A 23,778-nucleotide genomic window follows, 5' to 3' on the forward strand; every position below is an offset into this window, starting at 1 on the left:
CAGGGAGCAGCTATCTCTTTATTCTTTATTTCATCCTTCCCTCTCTCCTCCCTCTTTACCACCACAGCCAACCCTAGTGAAGTCAGTTGGGTTTATTTCCTTCTTTATCTTTACTCTGTTTTTCTTTCTTTTCTCTCTCTGTCATTGCTCTCTTCACCTCTCTCTCAGCTTGTATGATTCTCTCTGCTCCCTCTCATTCCTTGCACATACCACTGCTGGTTCCCAGACCCCTACACTCAGCCTGGGGCAACCCTGTCCTCCAGTGGGCAGGCTGACCCTTAAGACAGTGCTACACACAGCACAGCACAGGGTCAGCTATTTCTTTAACTATTTTTAAAATTCTCTCTCCTCCTTCCTTTTCTTTTCTTGTTTTTCTTTCATTGCAATCTTCTTACATGTTTTCTTCGTTTCTCCTCTCCTTCAAGGTTTTCTCTATTTTCTATCACAGCCTCAACAGATTTAGTTCTCCTTTAGAGTTGTTTTCTTTTGCTTCTTTTATTGTACTGTTTTCACCTTTGTTTATTCTGTGCACTTTAGGTGTATGTGGGTGTGTGGGTGTCAGTTTTCTTGGCATTATTGCCCCAGTGTGTGTCTTCCTCTTTCTCTCTTTTTCCTCTCCTTTCACTCTCTTTCCTGCCACAAGACACTGGATGAGGGAAGAAACGGGACATTACAACAGACCCTAATGAAATAAAAAAGATAATTACACAGTACTATGAAGGTCTATATTCTAACAAATTCAACAATTTGTAAGACATGGACAAATATCTGGAAACACAATCCCTCCCTAGACTATCCCAGATGGATGTCAACAACCTCAACAGACCCATAGCAAAGGAAGAAATAGATAAGGTAATCAAGGGGTTTCCAACAAAAAATCCCCTGGGCCAGATGGCTTCACATGAGAATTCTACCAAGCATTAAGGGAAGAACTGACACCAATCCTATACAAACTCTTCCAGAACATAGAAAAAGACGGAAAACTCCCTAACTCTTTCTATGAAGCTAGTATAACTTTAATACCTAAAGCAGGCAAAGATGCCACAAGAATCGAGAACTATAGACCAATATCCCTAATGAACATCGATGCAAAGATCCTTAACAAAACACTAGCCAATAGAATACAAAAGCATATTAAAAAAATAATTCACCACAACCAAGTGGGATTCATACCAGGGATGCAGGGATGGTTCAACATATGAAAGACCATCAGCACTATTCACTACATTGGCAGGAAAAATGGTAAAACCACATGATAATATCAATAGACACAGAAAAAAACATTCGACAACATCCAACACACATTCCTGTTTAAGACACTTAAGAAGATAAGGAATGGAAGGAAAATTCCTCAATATTATACAAGCCATATATGAAAAACCGACAGCTAATGTGGTAGTTAATGGAGAAAGGATGAAAACAATTCCACTGAAAAAGGGGACCAGACAAGGATGTCCTTTGTCCCCACTCCTATTTAACATCGTACTGGAGGTCCTAGCTAACAACATAAGACAAAGGAAAGATATTAAAGGTATTCAACTGGGGAAGGAAGAGGTGAAATTATCATTATTAGCAGATGATGATTCTATATATTGAAGATCCCTTAAACTCCACAAATGGGGTGTTGGAAGCAATAGAGGAATATGGCAGAGTGGTAGGATACAAAATCAACAAACAGAAATCTATTGGACTGCTCTACACATCAGACAAGACCACAGAAGACACGATTAAAAAGGTAGTACCTTTTACAATTGCCAAGCACAAATTGAAATACCAAGGGATATGCCTGACTAAAAAACCGAAAGATCTGTATGAGGAAAATTATAAAACACTACTTCAAGAAATCAAGCATGACCTCAACAAATGGAAGAATATCCCATGCTCGTGGATTGGCAGACTGAATATAATAAAGATGTCAGTTCTGCCCAAGGCACTATATAAGTTGAATGCTATCCTGATACAAATACCACCATCCTTCTTCAAAGAACTGGAAAAACAGATTACCAATTCATATGGAGAGGGAAGAAGTCCAGAATTAGCAGAGAACTCCTCAAGAAGAAGGACAAAGTGGGAGGGCTTGCTCTACCTGATTTCAGCACGTACTATAAGGCAACAGTAGTCAAACCAGTGTGGTACTGGCATAATGACAGATATTCAGACCAATGGAAAAGAGCTGAAGACCCAGAAATAAAAGCATCAGCATATAGGCAACTGATCTTTGATAAGGGCCTAGAAAATATCAAATGGGAAGCAGATGCCATCTTCAATAAGTGGTGCTAGAAAAAATGGATATCTACCTGCAGAAAAATGAAACAAGACCCTGACCTCACTCCATGCACAAAAATAAGCTCAAGGTGGATCACAGACCTTGAAGTAAACCCCCAAACAATTAGGGCCATCAATGGGGGAATAGGGACAAATCTGAGAACCTTGGCACAGGGATTACATAGGCTGCAAGAAATAGGGAAGGATACAAACACTGAGGAGTCACAAATAGACAAGTGGGATATACTGAAGGTAAGACACCTGTGTACATAGAAATAATTCACCAAGAGAGTAATAAGAGAGTCCACCGACTGGGAAAACATCCTTAGCAATGACACTTATTACTAAATCTACAATATTTTGCAAGCCTTCAATAAGAGAAAAACTAATTGCCCACTGAGGAGGTGGGCAAAGGACCTGAACAGAAGTTTCACAGGGGCAGAAATCCGAATGGCCAATAAACATATGAGAAAATGTTCTCGTTCATTGACCATAGGAGAAATGAAAATCAAAACAACTATGAGATATCATCTAACACCCTCAAGGATAGCCCAATTCAAAAAATCAGAAAGCAACAAGTGTTGGAGGGGCTGTGGAGAGATAGGAAATCTCATCCTCTGCTGGTGGACCCGTAGGTATGTACAGCCACTATGGAAATCGATTTGGTGATTTCTCAAACAGATGGAAATTGAGTTACTACATGACCCAGCAATCCCTCTACTGGGTATATACCCAGAAGAGGCAAGAAACAAACCACGGTCACACATCTGTGCCCCAATGTTCATTGCAGCACAGTTCACAATTGCAAGGAGTTGGAAATAACCCAAATGTCCATCAACAGACGAATGTTGTACATACATACAATGGAGTACTGTGCATCACTAAAAAGCCGTGATGAACGCATGAAGCATATCGATGCATGGAAAGAACTGGAGGAAATCATGCTAAGTGAAGTGAGCCAAGCACAAAATGACAAGTATAACATGAGAGAGAGAGAGAGAGAGAGAGAGAGAACAGAAAGGTAAGTGTAAAAGGAGCACAGGGAAAAAGCTACTGTATACAAACACTCCAGAGGTGAGGTCTAGATAGTATGGCAGGGGCCAGACCAAACCCAGGGGTACATACGGTAACCAACTAAAATGGGTGGGGAGGGAGGAAATGGGAAAGGGGGAAAAAAAGATGTGTGATGGGGGAACAGGGCACTGACTCACCCAAGGGGAGGGTATTGCTTGTGTCTCTACAGGGAAAGAGGGTCCAGATATAAAGCCAGTGCCAGATGACTGCAGTGTGCCTACAAGGAGTGGGGAGCCAGTGGAGGGACCTGAGGGCTCGGCTCCCAACCCAGCTACGTGGACAACTGCCCCTCACCCCAGAAGAATTTACTTGAGAGGACGGCACTGAAGCTCCAGCTAGGGGATAGGGGCATGTCAGATCAGCACAAAAGGGAGAGGAAGAGAGAGTGGAGCACATCCTGGCCCAGTAAGCTTGGAGGATGATATCTCCACTCTTAACAGCCAATGAACAGAGTGGACGGTGTGGCTGATCCCACTAGGAGACTCATCATCCCTTGATGGCCCAGGGCCCTAAGGGGAACAACACTGGAGACTCAGGGTCGGGACTGGCCCAGACTGACCCTGTGACACTGAGGCAACGCACTAAAAGCATGCAACACAGCAAACATGGGAGCAGAGCAGGGAGCCCCCAAGGGAGTACAAAGGACAGACTCTGGAGCCAGAGCATGGTACCCCATTGGGCCTGACTGAAGGACATGCCTAGAGATCAAAAAGCAGACCTTTATCTATTTACAGGTTTTTCTTTCTTTAAAATTTTTTTCATTTTTTTTATTCTTTAACATTTTTTCTTTTAATTAATTTATTCTTCTATGGGTAATTGGTTTCCCTTTTTATTGTCACAGCTGTGTTCTCACTCATTGCCTATCTAGCAGTGACTTGATTTTTGGTGCATATTATTATCTCTACAGATCTATCTGGATAAGATAGATTGGATGAATAGTCTGGAGGAGAAAACAACGGGACCAATGGTTCTGGGGGGACATGGGAGAAGGGAAGATGGTGGGTAAGGAGGTGGTGCTGACCAACCAAGGGACAGGGGAGCAATAAGTGATCCAAAATCAGTAGCAAGGAGGGTGTGAGAGGCCTGGTAGGGAGTCAGCAAGGGCAAGGTAACTGAGAGAAATTACTGAAACCCAAATGAAGGCTGAGTATGATAGTGGGACAAGAGGAAAGTAAAAGAAAACAGAGTAAAGAACTAGGTGACCAAGGGTATTTATAGAGGTCCAAAGACTGTAATGTACATATGTAAATATATTTATATGAGTGTGGGGAAACAGATCTATGCACATATATTTAGAGGTTTAGTATTCAGGCAGCAGATAGACATTGGATCTCCACTCAAGTACTTACTCAATGCAGAAACACTTTGTTCTATTAAATTGGCATTCCATGATGCATACCTTCCCGACATGATTACTGAAGAAAAATGTGTGCATAAGCAAATGTGGTGAAGAAAGCTGACAGTGCCCGGCTACCAAAAGACATAGTGTTTGGGGTCTTAAAGGCTTGAAGATAAATAAGCGGCCATCTAGCTGAGAAGCATCAAAGCCCACATGGAAGAAGCACACCAGCTTGGCTGAACATGAGGTGTAGAAGAGACCAGTTGTCAGATATCATATCAGTGGGTGCTCACCTTTCTGACACAACCACTGAAGACAAATGTGCGCATAAGCAAATGTGGTAAAGAAAGCTAATGGTGCCCGGCTATCAAAAGACATAGCGTCTAGGGTCTTACAAGCTTGAAGATAAACAAGTGGCCGTCTAGCTGAGAAGCATCAAAGCCCACAAGGAAGAAGCAAACGAGCCTGTCTGACCACAAGGTGCAGAAGGGACCAGTTATCAGACATCAAAGAGCTAAAGACCATATCGGTGAGTGCCAACCTCCCTGATATGATCAATGAAACCAAATGTGTGCATAAGCAAATGTGGTGAAGAAAGCAGATGGTGCCCAGCTATCAAAAGATATAGCGTCTGGGGTCTTAAAGGCTTGAAGATAAACAAGTGGCCATATAGCTCAGAAGCAATAAAGCCAACATGGAAGAAACACACCAGCCTGTGTGACCATGAGCTGTCGAAGGGATCAGGTATCAAGCATCAAGGAACATAAAATCATATCATTGAAAATGTGGGTGAATGCAGAGTGGAGACTCAAAGCCCAAGGGTAGCCAACCGGACACCCCTTGCTGAGGGGTTGTGGGGAGGAGATGAACCAGGCAGGGTGCAGGGTAGCAACGATGAAACATAACTTTCCTCTAGTTCTTAAATACTCCCCCCCTCCACTATCATGATCCCAATTCTACCTTACAATTCTGGCTAGACCAGAGGATGTACATTGGTACAGATAGCAACTGGAAACACAGGGAATCCAGGACAGATGACTCCTCCAGAACCAGTGATGAGAGTGGTGATGCCTGGAGGGTGGAGAGAATGTGGGGTAGAAAGCGGGAACTGATTACAGGAATCTACAGAGGGACAGCAGAGAAGAGGGCAGGGGGAGACATCAGACAGTGTAATATATGACAAAATAATAATAATAATAATAATATATGAATGATGAAGGGTTCATGAGGAAGGGGGGATGGGGAGGGAAGGGGAAAATGAGCAGCAGTTATTAAGGGCTCAAGTAGAAGGCAAATGTTTTGAGAATGATGATGATGACAACAAATGTACATATGTTCTTGACCCAATGGATGGATGTATGGATTGTGATAAGAATTGTACGAGCCCCCAATAAAATAATTTTTAAAAAAAGAAATTAAGGAGAATCCCTGGAAAGCTCTAGGGAGTGCAGTTGACTGTAAAAAATGAACACAGAATTCTTTTTTACACCCTTGGAATCTCACTATGGGACTTATTTTGACCCCGGGGATGTTCGCAGATATGCCATAAGTTAAGGCTTAAAAATTATTTGCTTAGTAGATTGTGAGAAACAGAATGATTTCTCCCAAGCTGTCTCCCCCAAATATATGTTAGACTTAGGACACTGCTTGCAGCTAATGATAAATGATTGTCGTGTTACCTCCCTGAAAGCAGTCAGTTGCCAGACTACTGTCTGGTCCCACCACAAATAGGGCGCACTCCCTGCTGTTAAGTACAATGGGCTATTTCTCTCTAAAGGCTTGCAGTCACCAGTTTGGTCCCTGCAGGGTGGGTTTACACCCTACTGATAATGGTTTCTATAGTGAGTCAGAGAACAGGTCAAACCACCTCAGTGACATCTAAAGTTAGGCTGCCATGTGAATCTAGGATCTGCCCATCTTGTCATATGTATACCCCCAATACTCCCCTTCCTATTACATGGATACCCCTAGATCACCCCCTCCCATTGCTGGATTGCCTATAGCACAACCCTATCCTGTGACATATGTCTTTACCTATAATTAGGGGCTTTGCATGTCCCCAGAGAATATAAAAGCTTTGAATAGCAATATCTGTCTCTCCACGTGGACCACCAAGTGAGGCTGAGGTGAGCATGCTACCATGATATGCGTCTGACTCCATTACTTCAGCCTCTCTTCTATCTCTCATGCTCTCCACGAGTTTACTGTAATCTTGACTTATTACCACTGTACAGTTGCGCCTACCGGGCCCGTGATGATGTGTTAGGGCTGGTATCCTGACAAGAGCTTGCCCGCTCACTGGTCTTTGGACCCTGTGGCTGCTGTGTGAAAAACTTCTGGCTGCTGGAATAGGACATGAGAGACTCTGGAACAGAGATGATTTTTCCCAACTACACTTTCTCCCTGAGGCCCAACCAACTGCCACCCAGTGGGAATGTGGTCCTTCCTAGTTCATCCAGCTGCCTGCAAGTCAGCCAAGGCCAGAAATACCCGGTCAACACTCAAACTAGCGACAACTAAAACACATTTTCCATGCGAAGTCACTAAGTGTTGGGGTGGTGTGCCAGGCAGTAAAAGCTAGCTGACTCAGAGAAGATAATTTTTTCAACCATTAACTTTGCATGCTCTTAATTATAATGAGGATGCTATAAAAACCATCGACTATGAGGCAAAGCTTAGAAATACAGCTGAATTTGGTTGGCCCAAAATGTTACCATTTATTACTATATTGCAATGAGCTCACCAAGGTTCCTCTGCTTAACAATTAAAAGGCAGGCTTTTATGAGGACCAGTACTATTCTCCCTATCTTTCCTCTCACTATGTAATCCCTGTGTAGGAGCGCTGGTGGAGCAGTGGTTAAGTCGTTAGTTAGTAAACGACAGGTTGGTGATTCAAAGCCACCAGGCACTTTGTGGGAGGAAGATGTGTCAGTCCACTTCCACAAAGGCCACTCACCTTTGAGCCATAAAGCATATAGTCAGGATTCTTTCTCCACTGATGACGGTGACTTCCACTGACCCATTTCTATCAAGATTGACGTGGTGACCCACAGAGCTGGCAGGTTTACTTAGGGCACGTCTACTTGGGTGGAGCAGAGTCTTGTGAACTCCAAACTGAATCCCCAGCCTCTTGAGCAAAATGTTCTCCCCAAGTGAATGCTGGAGGGGGAGGGGAAATGTGCATGTGTATAGTTCACAATCCCTGTTCTTGGTCTCTCTCACTGAACGTTCTTGCTGTACATCAGGATGACAATATAAATACTTCTCTGGGCCGGAGAAGTCATACGAAGAAGAGGAGCTGTCTGGACAGGTACCGTGAAAATAGTCGGTATGATCCATCGGCAGGGAATGTGGGCTCAGTGTCCCAGAAGTCCCAATTTGTCAAGGAAAAAAACCCTCTAACTTTTAAGTGAAGTCATTCCCATTTTTAAATGCTTGATACCAATTTGAAAATTATGAAGTTGTTGGGTGATCCAACACAGCAGACATATGAAACATAGCAGCCAGCCAGCATTTTCTCACACGCTTCCCTTCATCATTAGTTCAATTCTGGTTTCTTGACTATCTGGGGTAGGGGAGAAACTTTTTGCCCTTTCAGCTCATCGGATTGTGTTTGAAGGTGGACTTTATTAGCCCCAAAGTGGAACATAGCAGATATATATTACAGCACTGCTGTTAGGAGGGAGGAAATCCACTTGCTGGGTCCACATGTTAAGTGAAACTGTCCTCAAACCCCGTGCCCTGGCCAGTATCCCAGAATCGCGAGCCGCCTTACGTACTGTGCGTAGACCAGCGAGCTGCAACGCGCTCACGGGCTTTGCCGGGCTGCAGCCCCTCCATGGATCTTACCTTGTCAGATTTTGCTTGTTTTTCCAGAGGACTTTGACTGTGATGATGACAAATATAATAACATTGCTGATGAGGACAATCGTCACCGGGAGGAGGAATGACCACAACAAGGGACTGTTTTTTACATCGGTGCCTTCTGGACCCGCCAGCCAGCAGCTATGGAGGAAAACAGAAACCGTGTCAGCAGATCAAGGGAAACATCCGGACTGCTTCCCTATGCCATTAACTGTCGATAGCCACTCAGCCGAAAGGATCTACTAGAAGTCAATCCCCAGGCACGCGGTGTGCCTTTGAAATGACCTTCAAAAATTTCATCCACTACCGAAGTGAAGTACGTTGGTTCTGGCATATTTCTCTGTGAGCCAATATGGCGACATGGACTTTTGGGTCAATGAAGTCGTGCGTTTAAGTTGTTACTCCCTTGGTATCTGATTTTAAGCAAGCTATCGGTGTTTTTGTTTATTTTTTGAATAAGTAACACATCTACATCATTTTAAATATGAAAAGGTAACAAGACTCCCTCCTCCATCCTTCCTCAGCCACCCCGTTTCCACCCCCAGGGACGATCAGTGTTTCTGTCTCCTAGCGTTAGGTGGTGCAGGAGCCCTAGTGGTGCTGCTGGGTAAGTGGTAGACTGTTACACTGCGCAGAGGTAGTACAAACCCACCAGCTGCCAAGTAAGAGAAACACGCACCTCTCCGCCTTCCTGGTGATGTACGGCCTCAGAAACCCTGTGAGTCTGACGCAACTTGAAGTCAACCCATGAATGGTCTTTTTGAATTTTTAAACAAATGATAATATATGCTTGATTTAACCATGTATCTTGACGATCACTCCAGATCAGATGACACTATCCTCATTACTTAGTAAGCTGTCTTTGTATTCCTTTGTCTTCATGTAGAATAACCTATTTTAATAGTTTCCTCTTGATGGATATTTTACAAAGTAATGTCGAAAAGCGTTTGAGAGATTTACTTGAATTTAGTGCATGTGGATTTCTCGTGGTTGGTAACGGTGGTCGTAGTGATGATGCTTTCTCACCTCTGTAAAGTGCAGAGAATAATAATCACCTTTGAGGAAATGGCATCGGCGGGGAGGGGTGGGCAGCTTGTCTTACTTCCTTCGGCGTCAGTAAGGAGAAGAGTCCAAGTCGACACCAGGCAGAAGTCAGGCATGTGTTTACCCTCCATCCTTCTTCACCCTATGTGGACATCAGCCATTCCTTCTCCGCTGGGTTTGCTGAGCCATTGCAATGGCTCGCAGAAGATGGGGCTTCTGACTTCCGTACAGCGCCACAGTCCCAGAAGCTCAAGGGGCACGTCTACCCTGGCATCATCGATGCGATGGCCATGAGCTTGTAGTTTGTTTATTTGACAAGTTAGTCGAGATCGGTCTTTTTTCTACCGCGGTGCCTCTCTCAGCCAGCAGCCGTACCTCTCTCAAGCTCTCTCAGCCGTGATGTCCCTTGGCCTCTGCTTTGCTCTGTGTCAGGAAAGCCCATCTCGTTACCTTGCACTCCTTGTGCATCTCCTCTGTTCTGCCTCCTGGCCTCAGCCTGGCTCCGCTGTTCTGTTTTGTGGTCTCAGCACGATGTGACCTCAGGTGGCCCCTGCTGGGCTCTGATGGTGGCTTTTCTTTCCTGGTGAGCATGGGATTGCTCTCTGGACTTATTACCACTACTCCCAGAATGGAAAAAGTGAGCAAGCCCCTCTCTCGGTGTTTCACATATCTTCTTTGCATGGTCCCACCCAATCATTTGGTGGGATTTACAAAGACATGGTACAATTGCTATATGAAAGCACTCTCACTTTACCACATCATGGCATTGCTGAAAGAATTCATTCATTCAGTTAAAAGGTATTTATGAAATTTGTGCTATGTACCAGCAGTGTTCTCGACACTAAAGTATTAGCTTTGAACAAAATAGACCAAAAATCCCCCCTGTAATGGGTTTATACTTTAGTGGAGAAAACTATACATAGCAAACAAGCAAGTAAAATATTAATGATGTCATATGGTGACAAATACCATGTAGAAAAATTAAGTAGACAGTCAGGGTAAGAATTACAACATATGCAGTGGAGGTAAGAGCCCAAAATAAAGTGATTAAATAATAAAAAGAATTATAGTGTATGGTATGTGGACCTGTGTGTAGGGGGTTGTCTCTTTTTAAAATGGAAACGTTTTGTCGGAGGGAAAAATGATATTGAGCACGCAGCCTTATCTTTCTGCCCTGGATCAGATAGTGGTTTTGAATCTCTGACCTTGCTATTGGTGGCCCAATATTTATCCCACAGCACTACCAGAGCTCCTTAAAGGTACTCAGGAATTTTCTAATGATGCAAATAAAGGTGAGGTACATGACACCCTTTTGGGGGTACCACCGTGCCAAAAAACAGACAAACATTTACAAAACCCTAATGAATGAACTAGTCAGTTTTAGCATCGCACGAGGTTTCAAATGAGCCCCCCCCCCCCAAGCAGATGTGGGGGGCGAAGGGGGGAGGGACTCAGTATCACCAAGAAAATAAGCTAGGAGCAGATCTTGTTCGCGGGACTCACAGCCCCTGGACTGAGAACCACCTGGACTCCAGAGACAAGTTGTAACAAGAAAGACAGTGAGAGATGGTGGCACAGGCCTGGCAACCGTGACGGTTCTGTGAGACAGAAGGCCAGACACTCTCAGTGAGAATCGATGATCCGTGGAGTTAGGAGTTGAGACACATTCCCCAAGGGACGCTGGTGTCCCAGCAACAGAGGGGAAGGAAAAACTGCCAAGATCAAAAATTACAACTGAGTTGTTTCTGTTTTTGGGTTTTTTTGTTTTTTTTTTTAGTTATTCCTAATCCTGAATTGTAATTTGTTGCTTCTCTAATAAATCACACTGCTGTTAGTAGGTTCTGTGAGTTCGGTGTAACCACTGCATACTGTGGTGGTTTATGCATTGGGATGATGCTGGGAACATGTCATCTGTACTTCACATGCTGGCAGGACTGCCATGTTAAAACGGTTGCAGTGGAGTGAGGTATCAGAGTCAGAACAGACTCGGAGGAAGAAATCAGCTGTCCACTCAAACCTTACCAATAGCTGCATAAGGCGGGCAGACAGAGTGCCAGAAGGTGAGCCCCTGGTTGGAGAACATTCAAAATATGGCTGAGAAAGAGTCGCCCTCTCAAATGACGAGGATGGAGTAAAGCTTTCAGACCATCATTTGCTGATGGAGCCTGACTCACAATGAGAAGAAACCACTACAAACATCCATGAATGATGGGAAGGTGGAAGGTATTACACGTGAATCCAGGAAAGCGAGAAGCTGTCAAAAATGAAGGTATAAATCTTTATGTCCTAGTCAGTTGTCAGTTGAAACAGACTGGCGTTTGTCGGTTTGAGTTGGACAATCATATAGTTTACTATGCCTTGAATCACAAATAGAGGAAGAATACCATTGCATTGATGATCAGCAAAAAGAACATTTCAAGATCTATCTAGTACAATGCTATCTGTGATACCAGTCAATACAAATATTATTCAAATTTACATACCAATCACTAAAACTAACGAAAAAGAAATTGAGGAATTCTACCAACTTCTTTAGTCTAAAGTTCACCAAAGACGCAATCAAGCTACACTGATAATTACTTGCAATTGGAATGCAAAAGTTGGAAACAAAGTGGCAGGATCAGTAGTTGGAAAACACGGTGTTGGTGAATCTGAGGAAATGGCAGTTGTTCAACCTTGGGTGGAACCCCTGACCTAGTGGTGTCCAATGAAAGGGGGCCTCAAACCACCATACATTAAGTACCTCAATGCTCTCCTTGCATTGATGTGACAGCTTTTAATCTGACAGGCAAGGACCTGCCCTTGCAGGAAATGATACAGGAAAATTCCCCTAGCACCAACTGCATGGCTCAGTGCAAACAGAGCTCAATCAATTAAGAAATCAGTCTGTATGAAGCAACAGCTCATGATGGCAGCTTGCAGTTGAACTCTACTTGCATAAGCTCCTCATCTCAACCGTACCTTAACTTCTATGTCATTGGACAAATTATTGATGTTATTAATGCAACCGCCTTATACCCCAGGGGGGTGATTGACAATGTTTATCTTTGTTGTTTCTTTGGTTTTGGGGGGTTTATTTGATTTGGTGTTTTTTAAAAAATGTTGTTCTTGTTGTCCCCCCCACCCCCTTGTCATAATATGATTGCCAAAGTAAACCAAAGTCGTCCATAACCCATGGACAAGCAGATGGATTCTGGGCTCCCATGTAATTCTAGCCCCTATCCAAAAGCAGTTGTTCTTATTACATGGCCCTGTTCAATATTCGTTTTCATGAAGAGATTACTGAGGATAGGGGTGGTACAGTAAATTGTGGTGAAGAAAGCAGATGAAGCCTGGCTATCAATTGGAATAGCGCCTGGGATCTTAGTGGCTTGTATTCAAACAAGCAACCATCTAAGTGAGGCATCAACTAGGCCCACATCAAAGAAGCACACCAGGCTGTGTGATCCAAAGATGGTGATAATAAGATCTAAATATGATGAAGGGAAAAGTATCAGAGATTAAATTGTGAACACTCAATTTGTAGAAGGCTGTCGAGGACAATGGATCAAACCATGGTATGATATGATACTTGGTCAGCTAATCTCCCTCTTGACCCAATCTCAATTTTCTCTAGGCTCAAATATTTCTCACTTGTTCCATGACATACATTTCTTCTGTGGCTTTAAAAATTATTATTGGTGATATTTTCTTTCTTACTCTTTATTTTTATCTTTATACTATTATTTTCTGTTTCATTTTTGGTTTGATTACTATTTTTTTTGTTAGGTTTTCCAGAAACCTATAAAATTTATGAAGCACAGAAGGAGTGGATGTGTAGAGACACTAACTGATGCAATGTTTTATCTGGGACTTGGGTGGGGGAGAGGGCAGAGGAGGAGAATTGGAGAATAAACAGTGAACATGGCATGGGGAAGGGAGCATTAGAACTGATTGTGATGGTGTACTTGCAACTCTTTCAAAAAGTGAATTAACTATGGAAGTGTATGATATGTGAATATCATATCAAGAAAGCTACCGCTGAAGACAAACAGACAAACAAACACACCAACTTGAGCTATTGTTACCATGGGTGAAGGAGGAAGTTTATTTTCTTAGGAGGCATTGAGTTTATGTTAATGGTGGTAGAATAATTAGGAAAAGGATATCAATAATGGGTGGAAACCATGAAGAGTGTAATCCATGACACTGATGTAGAAGTTGTTGAATTGAAGAATGTTTTGTTGTGTATATCTTTGCCACAATTAAAAAAATATGTGAATAACAATAAGTGAAAGGAAGAAGAAAATGTTTTAAAATTGATTGTGGTGATGATTGTTCAGTTTTCTTGATATGATTGAACCATTGAATTGTGTGATGTGTGGATGAAGTGCCAATAAAATTGTTAAAAGTATGGCATTGGTGATATCAATTAAGCTGCATGATACAGTTGCGAGATCAATGAATCCATATTGGAAAACCCTTTTCTCAACAGCATAAGAGATGACTGTACTCCAGGACTTCAACCTGTGGAACACCTGGCAATCAGGCAGATTACATCTGTGAAAATATGTGATGGAAACATTCACTGTTGCCAACCAAAACAAGGCCAGGGGACAAGTGGAACGGGTCATCAATTGTTCATTGTGAGTTCAGGTTGAAGTTGACTAAAATCAGAAGTCCATGAAACCCAAAGTGCAACCATAAGTATATCCGACCTGAATTAGAGAACATCTCACCAACAGATTTGACACATTAAACACTAATGACAAAAGATCTGACAAGTTACGGGATGATATTAAGAACATCAGGCATGAAGAAAACAAATTAAAAATCTTTCTGCCATCGAGTCAATGCCGACTCAGAGTGACCCTGTAGGACAGGATTGAACAGCTCCTGTGAGTTTCTGAGACGGTATTCTTTATAGCAGTAGAAAGGCCCATCTTTCTCCTGAAAAGCAGCTGGTGGTTTTGAACTGCTGACTTTGCAGTAAGCAGCCCAATTCATAACCACTATGTCACTAGGGATCCGGAAGAAAGCAAAAGTCATTTAAAAGGCAGGAAAGAAAGAAAAGACCAAAATGAATGTGAGAAGAGATTCTGGAACTTGCACTTGAATATACAGTAACTTAAATGAATGAAGAAATTATAACGTAAAAGAGGTGAACAATTTTCCCCTCCCTCCCTGCTCCCTCTCCCTCATGAACCCTTGATAATGTATAAATTATTATTATTTTGTCATATCTTACAACATCATATGTTGCCCTTCACCCACTTCTCTGCTGTCAGTCCCCCAGAGAGTAGGTTATAGGTAGATCTTTGTAATCTGTTCCCCCTTTCTCCCTCACCTTCCCTCCACTGTCCTGGTATTGCCACTCTCACCGTTGGCCCTGAGGGATTCATCTGTCCTGGATTCCCTATGTTTCCAGTTCCTATCTGTACCACTGTACATCCTCCGGTCCAGCTGGATTTGTAAGGTAGAATTAGGGATCATGACAGTTGGGGGTGATGAAGCATTCAAGAACTAGAGGAAAATTTTATGTTTCATCATTGCTACACTGCACCCTGACTGACTTGTCTTCTCCCCGTGGCCCTTCTGCAAGGGGATGTCCAATTTCCCACAGATGGGCCCTGAGTCCCCACTCCGTACTCCCCCTCATTCACAATGCTATGATTTTTTTTTTTTGGAGCTGATACCAAGGACTCAAGTAGAAAGCAAACATTTTGAGAATGATGAGGGAAACAAATGTACAAAAGTGCTTGACACAATGGATGTATGTATGGACTGTGATAAGAGTTGTACGAGCCCCCAATAAAATGATTTTTTTTAATTCTACAAAAAAAGAAGTGAACAAAATATTTAGAGGGCAACTTGAGAAGACAAAGTAAAGCATTTAATGATAAATGCAGGGACTTGGAATTAGAAAGCCAAAAAAGGAGGAAGACCCTCCGCATATCTTAAGCTGAAAGAACTAAAGACAAATGTCAAGTCTCTAGTTGAAAGATACAATGGGCAGAACATTGAATGTACAGGAGGCATCAAAAGAAGATGGAAGGAATACAGAGAGTCACTATCAAAAAGAATTGGTTGACATGCAATCATTTTAAGAGGTGAATATGACGACCGATGATATGCTGCATTGAAGACATTAGTGAAAAATAAGCCTCCAGCAATTGATGAAATGCCAACTGAAGTGTTTCAATAAGCTGACACAGCGCTGGAAGCACTCATTAGTCTATGAAGAAGACAGCTATGTGGCCAACCAACTAGAGGAGATCGAAATTTGGGTCCCTTCCAGAGAAAGGTAACCGTGTTGGACAGGGTTCTCTAGAGAGACAAACCAGATTGATAGTAATTATATATAAATATATTTATAAAGCAGTAACCCAACAGAATGCAGGAATTATCGAACAATATAATTAACATCATATGCAAGTAAAATTTTGCTAAAGATAATCCAAGAACACCTGCGATGGTATATTGACAGGGAAGTGTCAGAAAATCAAGCTGGATTCAGAAGACATTGTGGAACAAGGGATAGCTCTCCTGACACCAGATGGATCTTGGCTGAAAGCCGAGAATATAAGAAATCTATTTACTTGTGTCTTATTCAACTGGGTGGACCGTAACAAACTATGGATAATTTGGGGGAAGAGTGGGAATTCCAGAACACTTAATCATGCTCATGAAGAACTTGTACAGCGACCAAGAGAGCAAGGGAATTTTAGTGTAAAATCAGGCAAGGTGTACCTCGAGTATCCTTTCATTGTACTGACTCAGGCTACATGCGGAGCAAATAATCAGAGAAGCTGGGCTCCGTGATGAAGAATTCAGCATTAGGATTGCAGGAATGCTTCTTAAAACCTGCAATGTGCAGATGACATATCTTGCTTGCTAAACATTAGGAGACGTTGAAGCACTACAGCCTTCTATATGGGTTGCAGCTCAATAGAAAGAAAACAAAAATCCTCATGACTGGACCATGATAAACAGAAAAATGTTGAAGTTGTCAAAGATTTCGTTTTACTTAGAGTAACAATCCACACTCACGGCAGCGGCATTCATGAAATCAGATGATGTATTGCATTGGGAAATCTCCTGCAAAAGAGCTCTTTAACGTGTTAAAAAAGCAAGGATGCCATTGGAGGACTAAGGTGTGCCTGACCTCAGCCATGATATTTTCAGACACCTCATTCGATGCATGTGGAAGTTAGCTGTGACTAAGGAAGGACAAAGATGAACTGGTGCGTTTGAATTATGAAAGAACAGTGAACATGCTGTGTGCCATCTGAAGCACAAACAAATCTATCTTGGAAGAGGTGAAGTCATAAAGCCACCTAGATGTGAGGGCGGTGAGACAGCATCTCAGGTACTTTGGGCATGTTATCAGGAGAGACCATTCCTTGGAAAGGGACATTATGCTTGGTAAATTGGGGACGGAAGGAGGAACAGAGAAAAAGAGCAAAACCCTAGACAAGAAGGATTGACCGAATGGCTGAAACAATGGGATCAATCATAAAAACAATTGTGAGATCAAGCAGGCCAGGATGGGACAGTGTTTAATTCTGCTGTACAAAGGGTCACTGTGAATTGGAATTGACCTGATGGTACCTTACAACAAGAAGAAAAACAACAATGGCAATGAGTTGTCAAACTCAGGAGGGACATAGAAAGAAGATGGCTTGACTCAAAATTGGTGAAAAGATTAGAGATTTCTTTATAGAGATGAGCTTGGGCTAAGACTGATGGTGATTGCCCCCCCCCCCACCCCCATGGATTTAGGGGAAGTCAGATGTTTTCACCACATCACTTTTACACTTTGCTTATGATATAACAACTTTATTGAATAAAGGAAGACTTAGACATTGTGGGGCAATTAGAAAAATAGTGATCTTTATGCATCTCAGACTGGAGTCGTTTATATTTTAGGGGGAAATTTCTGATATCTATGAGGGGGTACCTAAAACAATTGGAATTTTTTTCAAAGCTATATATTTTCTTTCTTTCTTTCTTCTTCACAAAACAACCTTATTACCATCAAATGACTCTCCATTACACTTAATACAGTTGCCAAATCTGTGATTCCATTCTTGGAGACATTTTTCAAACATCTGTTTGGATGGCAGACAGAACCGCCTTTGTCCTTGTTTTTTACTTCACCTCTTTTATGTCATCAAAGCACTGCCCTTTCATGTCCCTCTTCATTGGTAGACACAAAAAGAAGTCACATGGAGTGAGGTCAGGTGAGTCAGCTCTGTGGGGTAAGAGGGGCATGCTGTTTTTTGCCAAAAACTGGCACACTGAGATGGCCGCATGAGCAGGTGCATTGTCACGGTGACAAAACCAGTCCCCTGTCTGTCTGCCACAAATCAGTCCCCTTTTTGGCTACACACTGTTATGCTATCTTTTCAGAACCTCATAATAGACAGCTTGATTAACAGTCTGACCTGGTGGAATGAACTCCAAATGCACTATCCCCTCATAGCCCCAAAATAAATGAGCATCATTGTGTTAGATAGGGTTCTCTAGAGAAACAAAACCAGAACACTTATGATTTGTTAGATAGATAGACAGATAGAACATAAAAAATAAACAGCTAAATACTCCACAGAGGAGTACAGATGGCTCAGTGCAACTCACTTCCATGAGACAGTTCATACATTGGCAGTCCTTCAACTCACGAGGGCTGCTGGGTGCAAGTCAAGGAAGCAGACAGTGGAGTCCTCTGTAGAGAAATACACGCAGTCCAGCCACAGGCAGCAAACAGCAGGGCAGGTCACCCACAGCCAGCCAGATGGCAGGGTCTGACAGCCTTCAGCTCAAGTGATGTATACACCAGCAGTATGGTGAAGCAAGTCTTGAAGGAACCTCAAACTACAGCAACACAGTCCACGGGTTGGGTGTCCCACAGGCAACGCAGCACGCAAGATGAGGCAGAGAATTAACTAAGGTAGTAGCTGCACACTGGTCCAATATTCAGAGAGCAAGAGACAGCAAAGCGAGGCTCACTGAGACATTTATCTCTTTGCCCTTCAATTAAACTGCAACCTTATTTAACCCCTTTCACAGGGGCGGCCAGATTCAGAACAGTAGCAAAATTACAGTTATGAAGTATCAATGAGAGTCACCATGACATGAGGAACGGTATTAAAGGTCGCAGCATTCAGAAGGTTGAGAACCACTACTATAGAAAAAAAGTAGAGGCATTCACAGAGCTTCCAACGCATTAAAGCTTGATGGAAACAGACTGCTTCATTGTGTCTCCCTGGAGCGGCTGGATTCAAATGCCAACCTTCTGATTAACAGCCCAACACTTAAGCAATTGCCCCACTCCCAAACAAACACAAAACCCAAACTCATTGCCATTGAGTTGAGGCAAATTCATAGCAATCCTTTAGAACAGGTTAGAACTCCCCTGTGGATTTCCAAGACGAACTCTTCATGAGAGTAGAAAGCCCCGTCTTTCTCTCTTGGAGTAGCTGGTGGTTTTGAGCTGCTGCTTTCGGGATTAGCAGCCCAATGCCTAACTTCCACACCTCCAAGGCTCCTTACTGTACCCCTCGGGTTCCTTGATCTCAATGTACCCAGGTTTGTTGTGACCTTCTTGTGCATATTTGTAGAGCGGGACGTGGAGGGAACAGGGGCTGGAAATAGGGATTGGGAAAAGTGAAAGAGGGCAAAGGGAGTGGGTTTTGGGAGAAGAAAGCTTAGAATGAATGAGAACAGGAGTCCAAGATGAGTTTAATAGTCAGGTTAAATACCCTGTCCTTTTCCCCAACATTTTTGCTATCAGCCACCTGTCATCCCTTTGCTAGAAAACAACATCGTGTTTGGGAGAGGTTCAACAAAGGGAGAGAAACGCTCAATGGGATGTAATAACCCAGTAGCTATGGCAATGGCGCCGAAGACACGCTAGTAATTATGAAGATGGCACAGGATCAGACAGTATCTTCTTCTGCTACATATCATGACCCCATCAGTTAAAAGTGGCTCAATAGCAATGAACAAATGTCTTCCCCGACATTGGATACTGTGCCCACGAAAGGATCTGCTCTCAATTATTTATAGCTCACTGTGGATACATGGAAGCCAGTCGTTTCTTTTGCCTGCAGGTTTTTACAGGAGTGGGTCTAGCTCTGCCTCTTTTTGAGCAGCAGAATAAGAACGAGATCTGAAGGGTATTGCTTTTCCCTTGGGTAACTTCACCTTACCCCCTGTCTCTCTGGGTGGAATTAAAACTTCAGAAGCCCATTGAAAGACATTTAGCTATAATTTAACCAAGAAGAAAGCAATGCTTGTGCATAGCTGGCTCCTGAAATCAAGCCACGCAGGCAGCCCCCCAGTCTACAGCACGGCCAGGCCTGGGGAGTGGTTAGTATGCTGTCAACCCCACAATCTTCTGGTGGGTGTATTTTCAGAGGAAATACATATTTCTACAAGCTTTGTTTTCATTTGGGTTGGTTGGGACGTCAGGTGGAATCTGGTGAAGAATGGTTAGCTGGTTCTGAAAGGGGACCCGAGGAAGGAGCTCAGGGTGGCGGCAAACCTACAGGGAAGCAGTTGAGTTTTGATTCAGCTCAGCTTTCTGCTCTTTCTTTCCACATAAACAGCAAACAGCACCCCATCAGCTGTTTTTGTTATTAACCGATAATTAATCATACAAGAGTCCCAGGAAGAATTTATGGGCGACAAATAATCATTAAATATTCATTATAATAATGTCAAGATAGACTTGTTTTGTACAAGTGCCTTTCTACTTATGAAATGTTTCGTGCTTATTTGACTTCGTGCAATAAGCCCAGAGTAGGTACGACTAATGTCATTATCCTGATTAAGAAATAAGATGTGATGAGAAAACTACAATAAGGAGTCACTGAGGATTATGCTTATTGTCTTACGTGAGTTCCACACTTAATTAAAGAAGACAAATTGAATATTTGAAAGTTTGAGATTCTGTGAAGTTCACGTTACAAAATGACTTATGTGCTCTTAGTGAATTTGAAATGCTTCTGGCTAAAAGTGACTATTATAAAATAAGAGATATATGTACTATGAAACCACTTCAAGAACACTAATTAATTACTCTCTTACCCTCGAGAACTAGCTGCCATTGAGTCAATGCTGACTCATAGTGTTCCCTCTGAGTTTCCAAGACTCTGGTTACATCAAGTAGGAAGCCCAGGCTTTCTCCCTTGGAGCTGCTGGTGGTTTTGAGTTGCTGACCAAGTGGATCGCTTGACCACAACCACCACCAGGGCACCAAGAAAGGGCCATCTAAATACAGACATATAAACTCACATTTCTTCTTGCCGGTATTTTAACTCCCATGGGAAGTTATCCTTATTCTGAGAATAAATAATTCCCAGTGTCAAACCCACCACAATGGCCGGGACTCCTGTGTGACGAACAGAGACAAAGAATTAATAATTTACCCAAGACAAAGGATTAATAATAAAAGACCACGAATGAATCATACATCGGAGCCTTTTCAGGATGTATCATTGTACTTCCCACCATGGTTCGTATCTTAAATGATCCTAAATATTTAGATCAACAATAGGTGCGATTTTCCTCTGTTTTTCCTTCCCTTTGGGTGGCGGAGTGACATATCAACCCTATAGGATTTCTGATTTCTTCGTATGTTTTACCACATTATCATTCCTAAAGGTCTAGTTTCTTTTTAATTCAAGTAGATTTAAACCTATCACTAAAATAAACATCTTTCTAAAACGACATCCTTTGTTGGTATCTAGTAAAATTTTCTACTTATTTTTCTTAAAGACACATTGATCATCTCTTTTGTAATCTTTCTTTAAAAGTAGTGAGGATTTGAATTGTATTGTGCTCCACACCTCAAATCAAGTTAATAAACAGAGTTTATTAATTTTAAGTTACCTCACTACATATGTTGTAAACTTGCCTGGACTTCTGCGGCCCTGTTCACTGGAGTGTAAATTCCTAGGCCAAAGGTATTCCTTGCGCCCTATCTCTTCAAAGCCCTACCTCAAAGCCTTAGACCATTAGGTTTTCAACAGGTACCTGTTTAAATGACACGATTTCCATACAATGAAATTCCTGAGTCAGTGAAGCAGCAAACACTTACCCCACCCAATTAAGGAAATGTAGAGAATGAAATGATGAGGAAGAGGTTTCATGGTCCAAATTAGAAGGAAGAAGAGCTGGGCAGAACTGAGTCCAGTCCAAGCGAAAGTCACCAACAGGAAATAGTGCAGGAAAGCAGCGACCGCAGTGCACGTGGGGTTCGAGATGTCGACCGTGTCCCTGCTGAGCATTTCATTAGCGGAATAACTATTTTGAATGTTGTGGTCACTCATCTGTATGTTCTTGTTGGAGTTCTCAATTCCAAACACAAACAAGAGGTTGAAAATCAACATCGATGTGCACAGATTGACCAACACCCAGGTTACTGAGGTTTTTCTGCCTTTCCTGTAAGTAGATAGATGAACGGATGACAAAGAAAGCAAAACAACTGGAAAAAGAAAAACTCCAGCGAAATTGTGAGAGAACAACAGAATACTTATCATTCATTGCAAATCTAACTCATAGCCCAGGGGGTTAACTGGTAAACCCGCCTTCCCAAGAATGTCAGAAAAGCATAATATTCCCACCTCTCACCTCATTCTCATGCAGAGTGGGTTAGTGGGAACAGGTTGATGCACACATTCTAGGAACCGTGTTCTGGTAAACACGTGATGGAGACTCCCCCAAAAGGCCCCCAGTGAGTCGTATTTCCCAGCACTGATGAGTTATGCAGTTCCCTGCAGGGCCAGCCAGTGACTTAACTTACACTACAGCAGTAGGTCTGGCAGTCAGGGTCGACTGACACATTAGACATAATAGGCACAGTGTTTAGGACCTACAATTTTTTAATGACCCATAACATATTTTAATTCTGCTTAAAATTCAGAAGAAACCATTGAACTGTATAGGTAAAAAACACCTTAGCATGTAACATTGCTACAGCCATCTTTGTATCAATGAAGTCATGCCATGCAATTGTGTGTGTGTGTGTGTGTGTGTGAGCACTATCCTACAAAGGCAAACATGAGCATGTAACATTGCTACAGCCATCTTTGTGTCAATGAAGTCATGCCATGCAATTGTGTGTGTGTGTGTGTGTGTGTGTGTGTGTGTGTGAGCACTGTACTACAAAGGCAAACGTGCCTAGAACCCATGCAAGTCCTAATAACTGCCAGGTGGCAACGTCCTCTTTGGTGCTCTGGGCAGTCCTGAGTCCCTGAAAGCCATCCAGCTATTCTGGTGAAGAACCACATGAGAAGGGCCTGGGGCATATGAAAGGGAGCAAGGCCCAACTGTTCCAGCCTGGATCTCTCAACAAGCCAATGTCTAGACTATAGGGGCCTAAGGAAACAGGGAAACAAACTAAGTAATCATTATCATCATCGTCATCATCAAGAAAGCAGTTACAGAGGGCATGAGTGGGACAATGGAGAAATCAAACTATGGATTAGACATTAACATGATGGCATTTTTGCGTTAATGTTCAATTTCTTGAAATAACTTTAATGAGCAGGGGTAACAGCATCATTCTAAATAACCTTGTGTCTAGGAGATGCGTGGTTAAATTTTAGCAATATTTTATACTTGCAACATACTTTCAAAATTTTAGGAAAGAAATAGAGTTTATTTAACAGTGACAAAAATATTAATAATTGGTGAACCTACGTGAAGGGTCTAAGGGTGTTCAGTGTGCTCTTGTTGCAATTTTTCTGGAGGCTTTTAGTTTTTCAAATTAAACTTTGGTGAAATTTTCATAAAAGCAAAATTTCTGTAATAAATCATTAAATTCTGACTCTACACACCTGAGGCAATAGCTGTCAATAAAATTGTGAAGAGAGATGCTTCTGAAGGAAATACAGATTCGTGAGACCTCTTGAAGGGGAAACTGGGTAGAAATGCATAATTACTATTTTTTTCTACAGATATTCCTTAACTATGGGCCAGGTACACAGTGGGTACACAGTGACCTAAACAAATAACAACTGAAACAAGACCAGGAGCTCTATCAAGAAGAACTTGTTTCCAGTCTTACCTGGTGGCGACCTGAAATATAATGGTGAGAACCAGGCCGGCGATAGACAGGGCACATCCAACGCTGGATAATATATCCAGTGACTTAGGGTATTTATACTTTCTTTGGAAACTCTGAAAGGAAGTTAAGATTTTACATA

At 42.4% G+C, this 23,778-nt stretch overlaps 1 protein-coding gene across 1 annotated transcript in view; it reads right to left on the reverse strand.

Annotated features, from left to right (window-relative positions):
* Nucleotides 1-23,778, reverse strand: part of ADGRG7 (adhesion G protein-coupled receptor G7) — an 86,569-nt gene that overhangs the window by 16,717 nt on the left and 46,074 nt on the right. The window contains exons 11-14 of the mRNA XM_075542968.1: nucleotides 23,640-23,752; nucleotides 21,669-22,012; nucleotides 20,864-20,960; nucleotides 8,528-8,683 (exon numbers count right to left, since the gene is read on the reverse strand). Of these exons, the coding sequence (XP_075399083.1) occupies nucleotides 8,528-8,683; nucleotides 20,864-20,960; nucleotides 21,669-22,012; nucleotides 23,640-23,752 (710 nt within the window). The remainder of the gene's footprint in view (nucleotides 1-8,527; nucleotides 8,684-20,863; nucleotides 20,961-21,668; nucleotides 22,013-23,639; nucleotides 23,753-23,778) is intronic.

The sequence above is a fragment of the Tenrec ecaudatus genome, chromosome 2, assembly GCF_050624435.1.
Source record: "Tenrec ecaudatus isolate mTenEca1 chromosome 2, mTenEca1.hap1, whole genome shotgun sequence".
Taxonomy (NCBI): domain Eukaryota; kingdom Metazoa; phylum Chordata; class Mammalia; order Afrosoricida; family Tenrecidae; genus Tenrec; species Tenrec ecaudatus.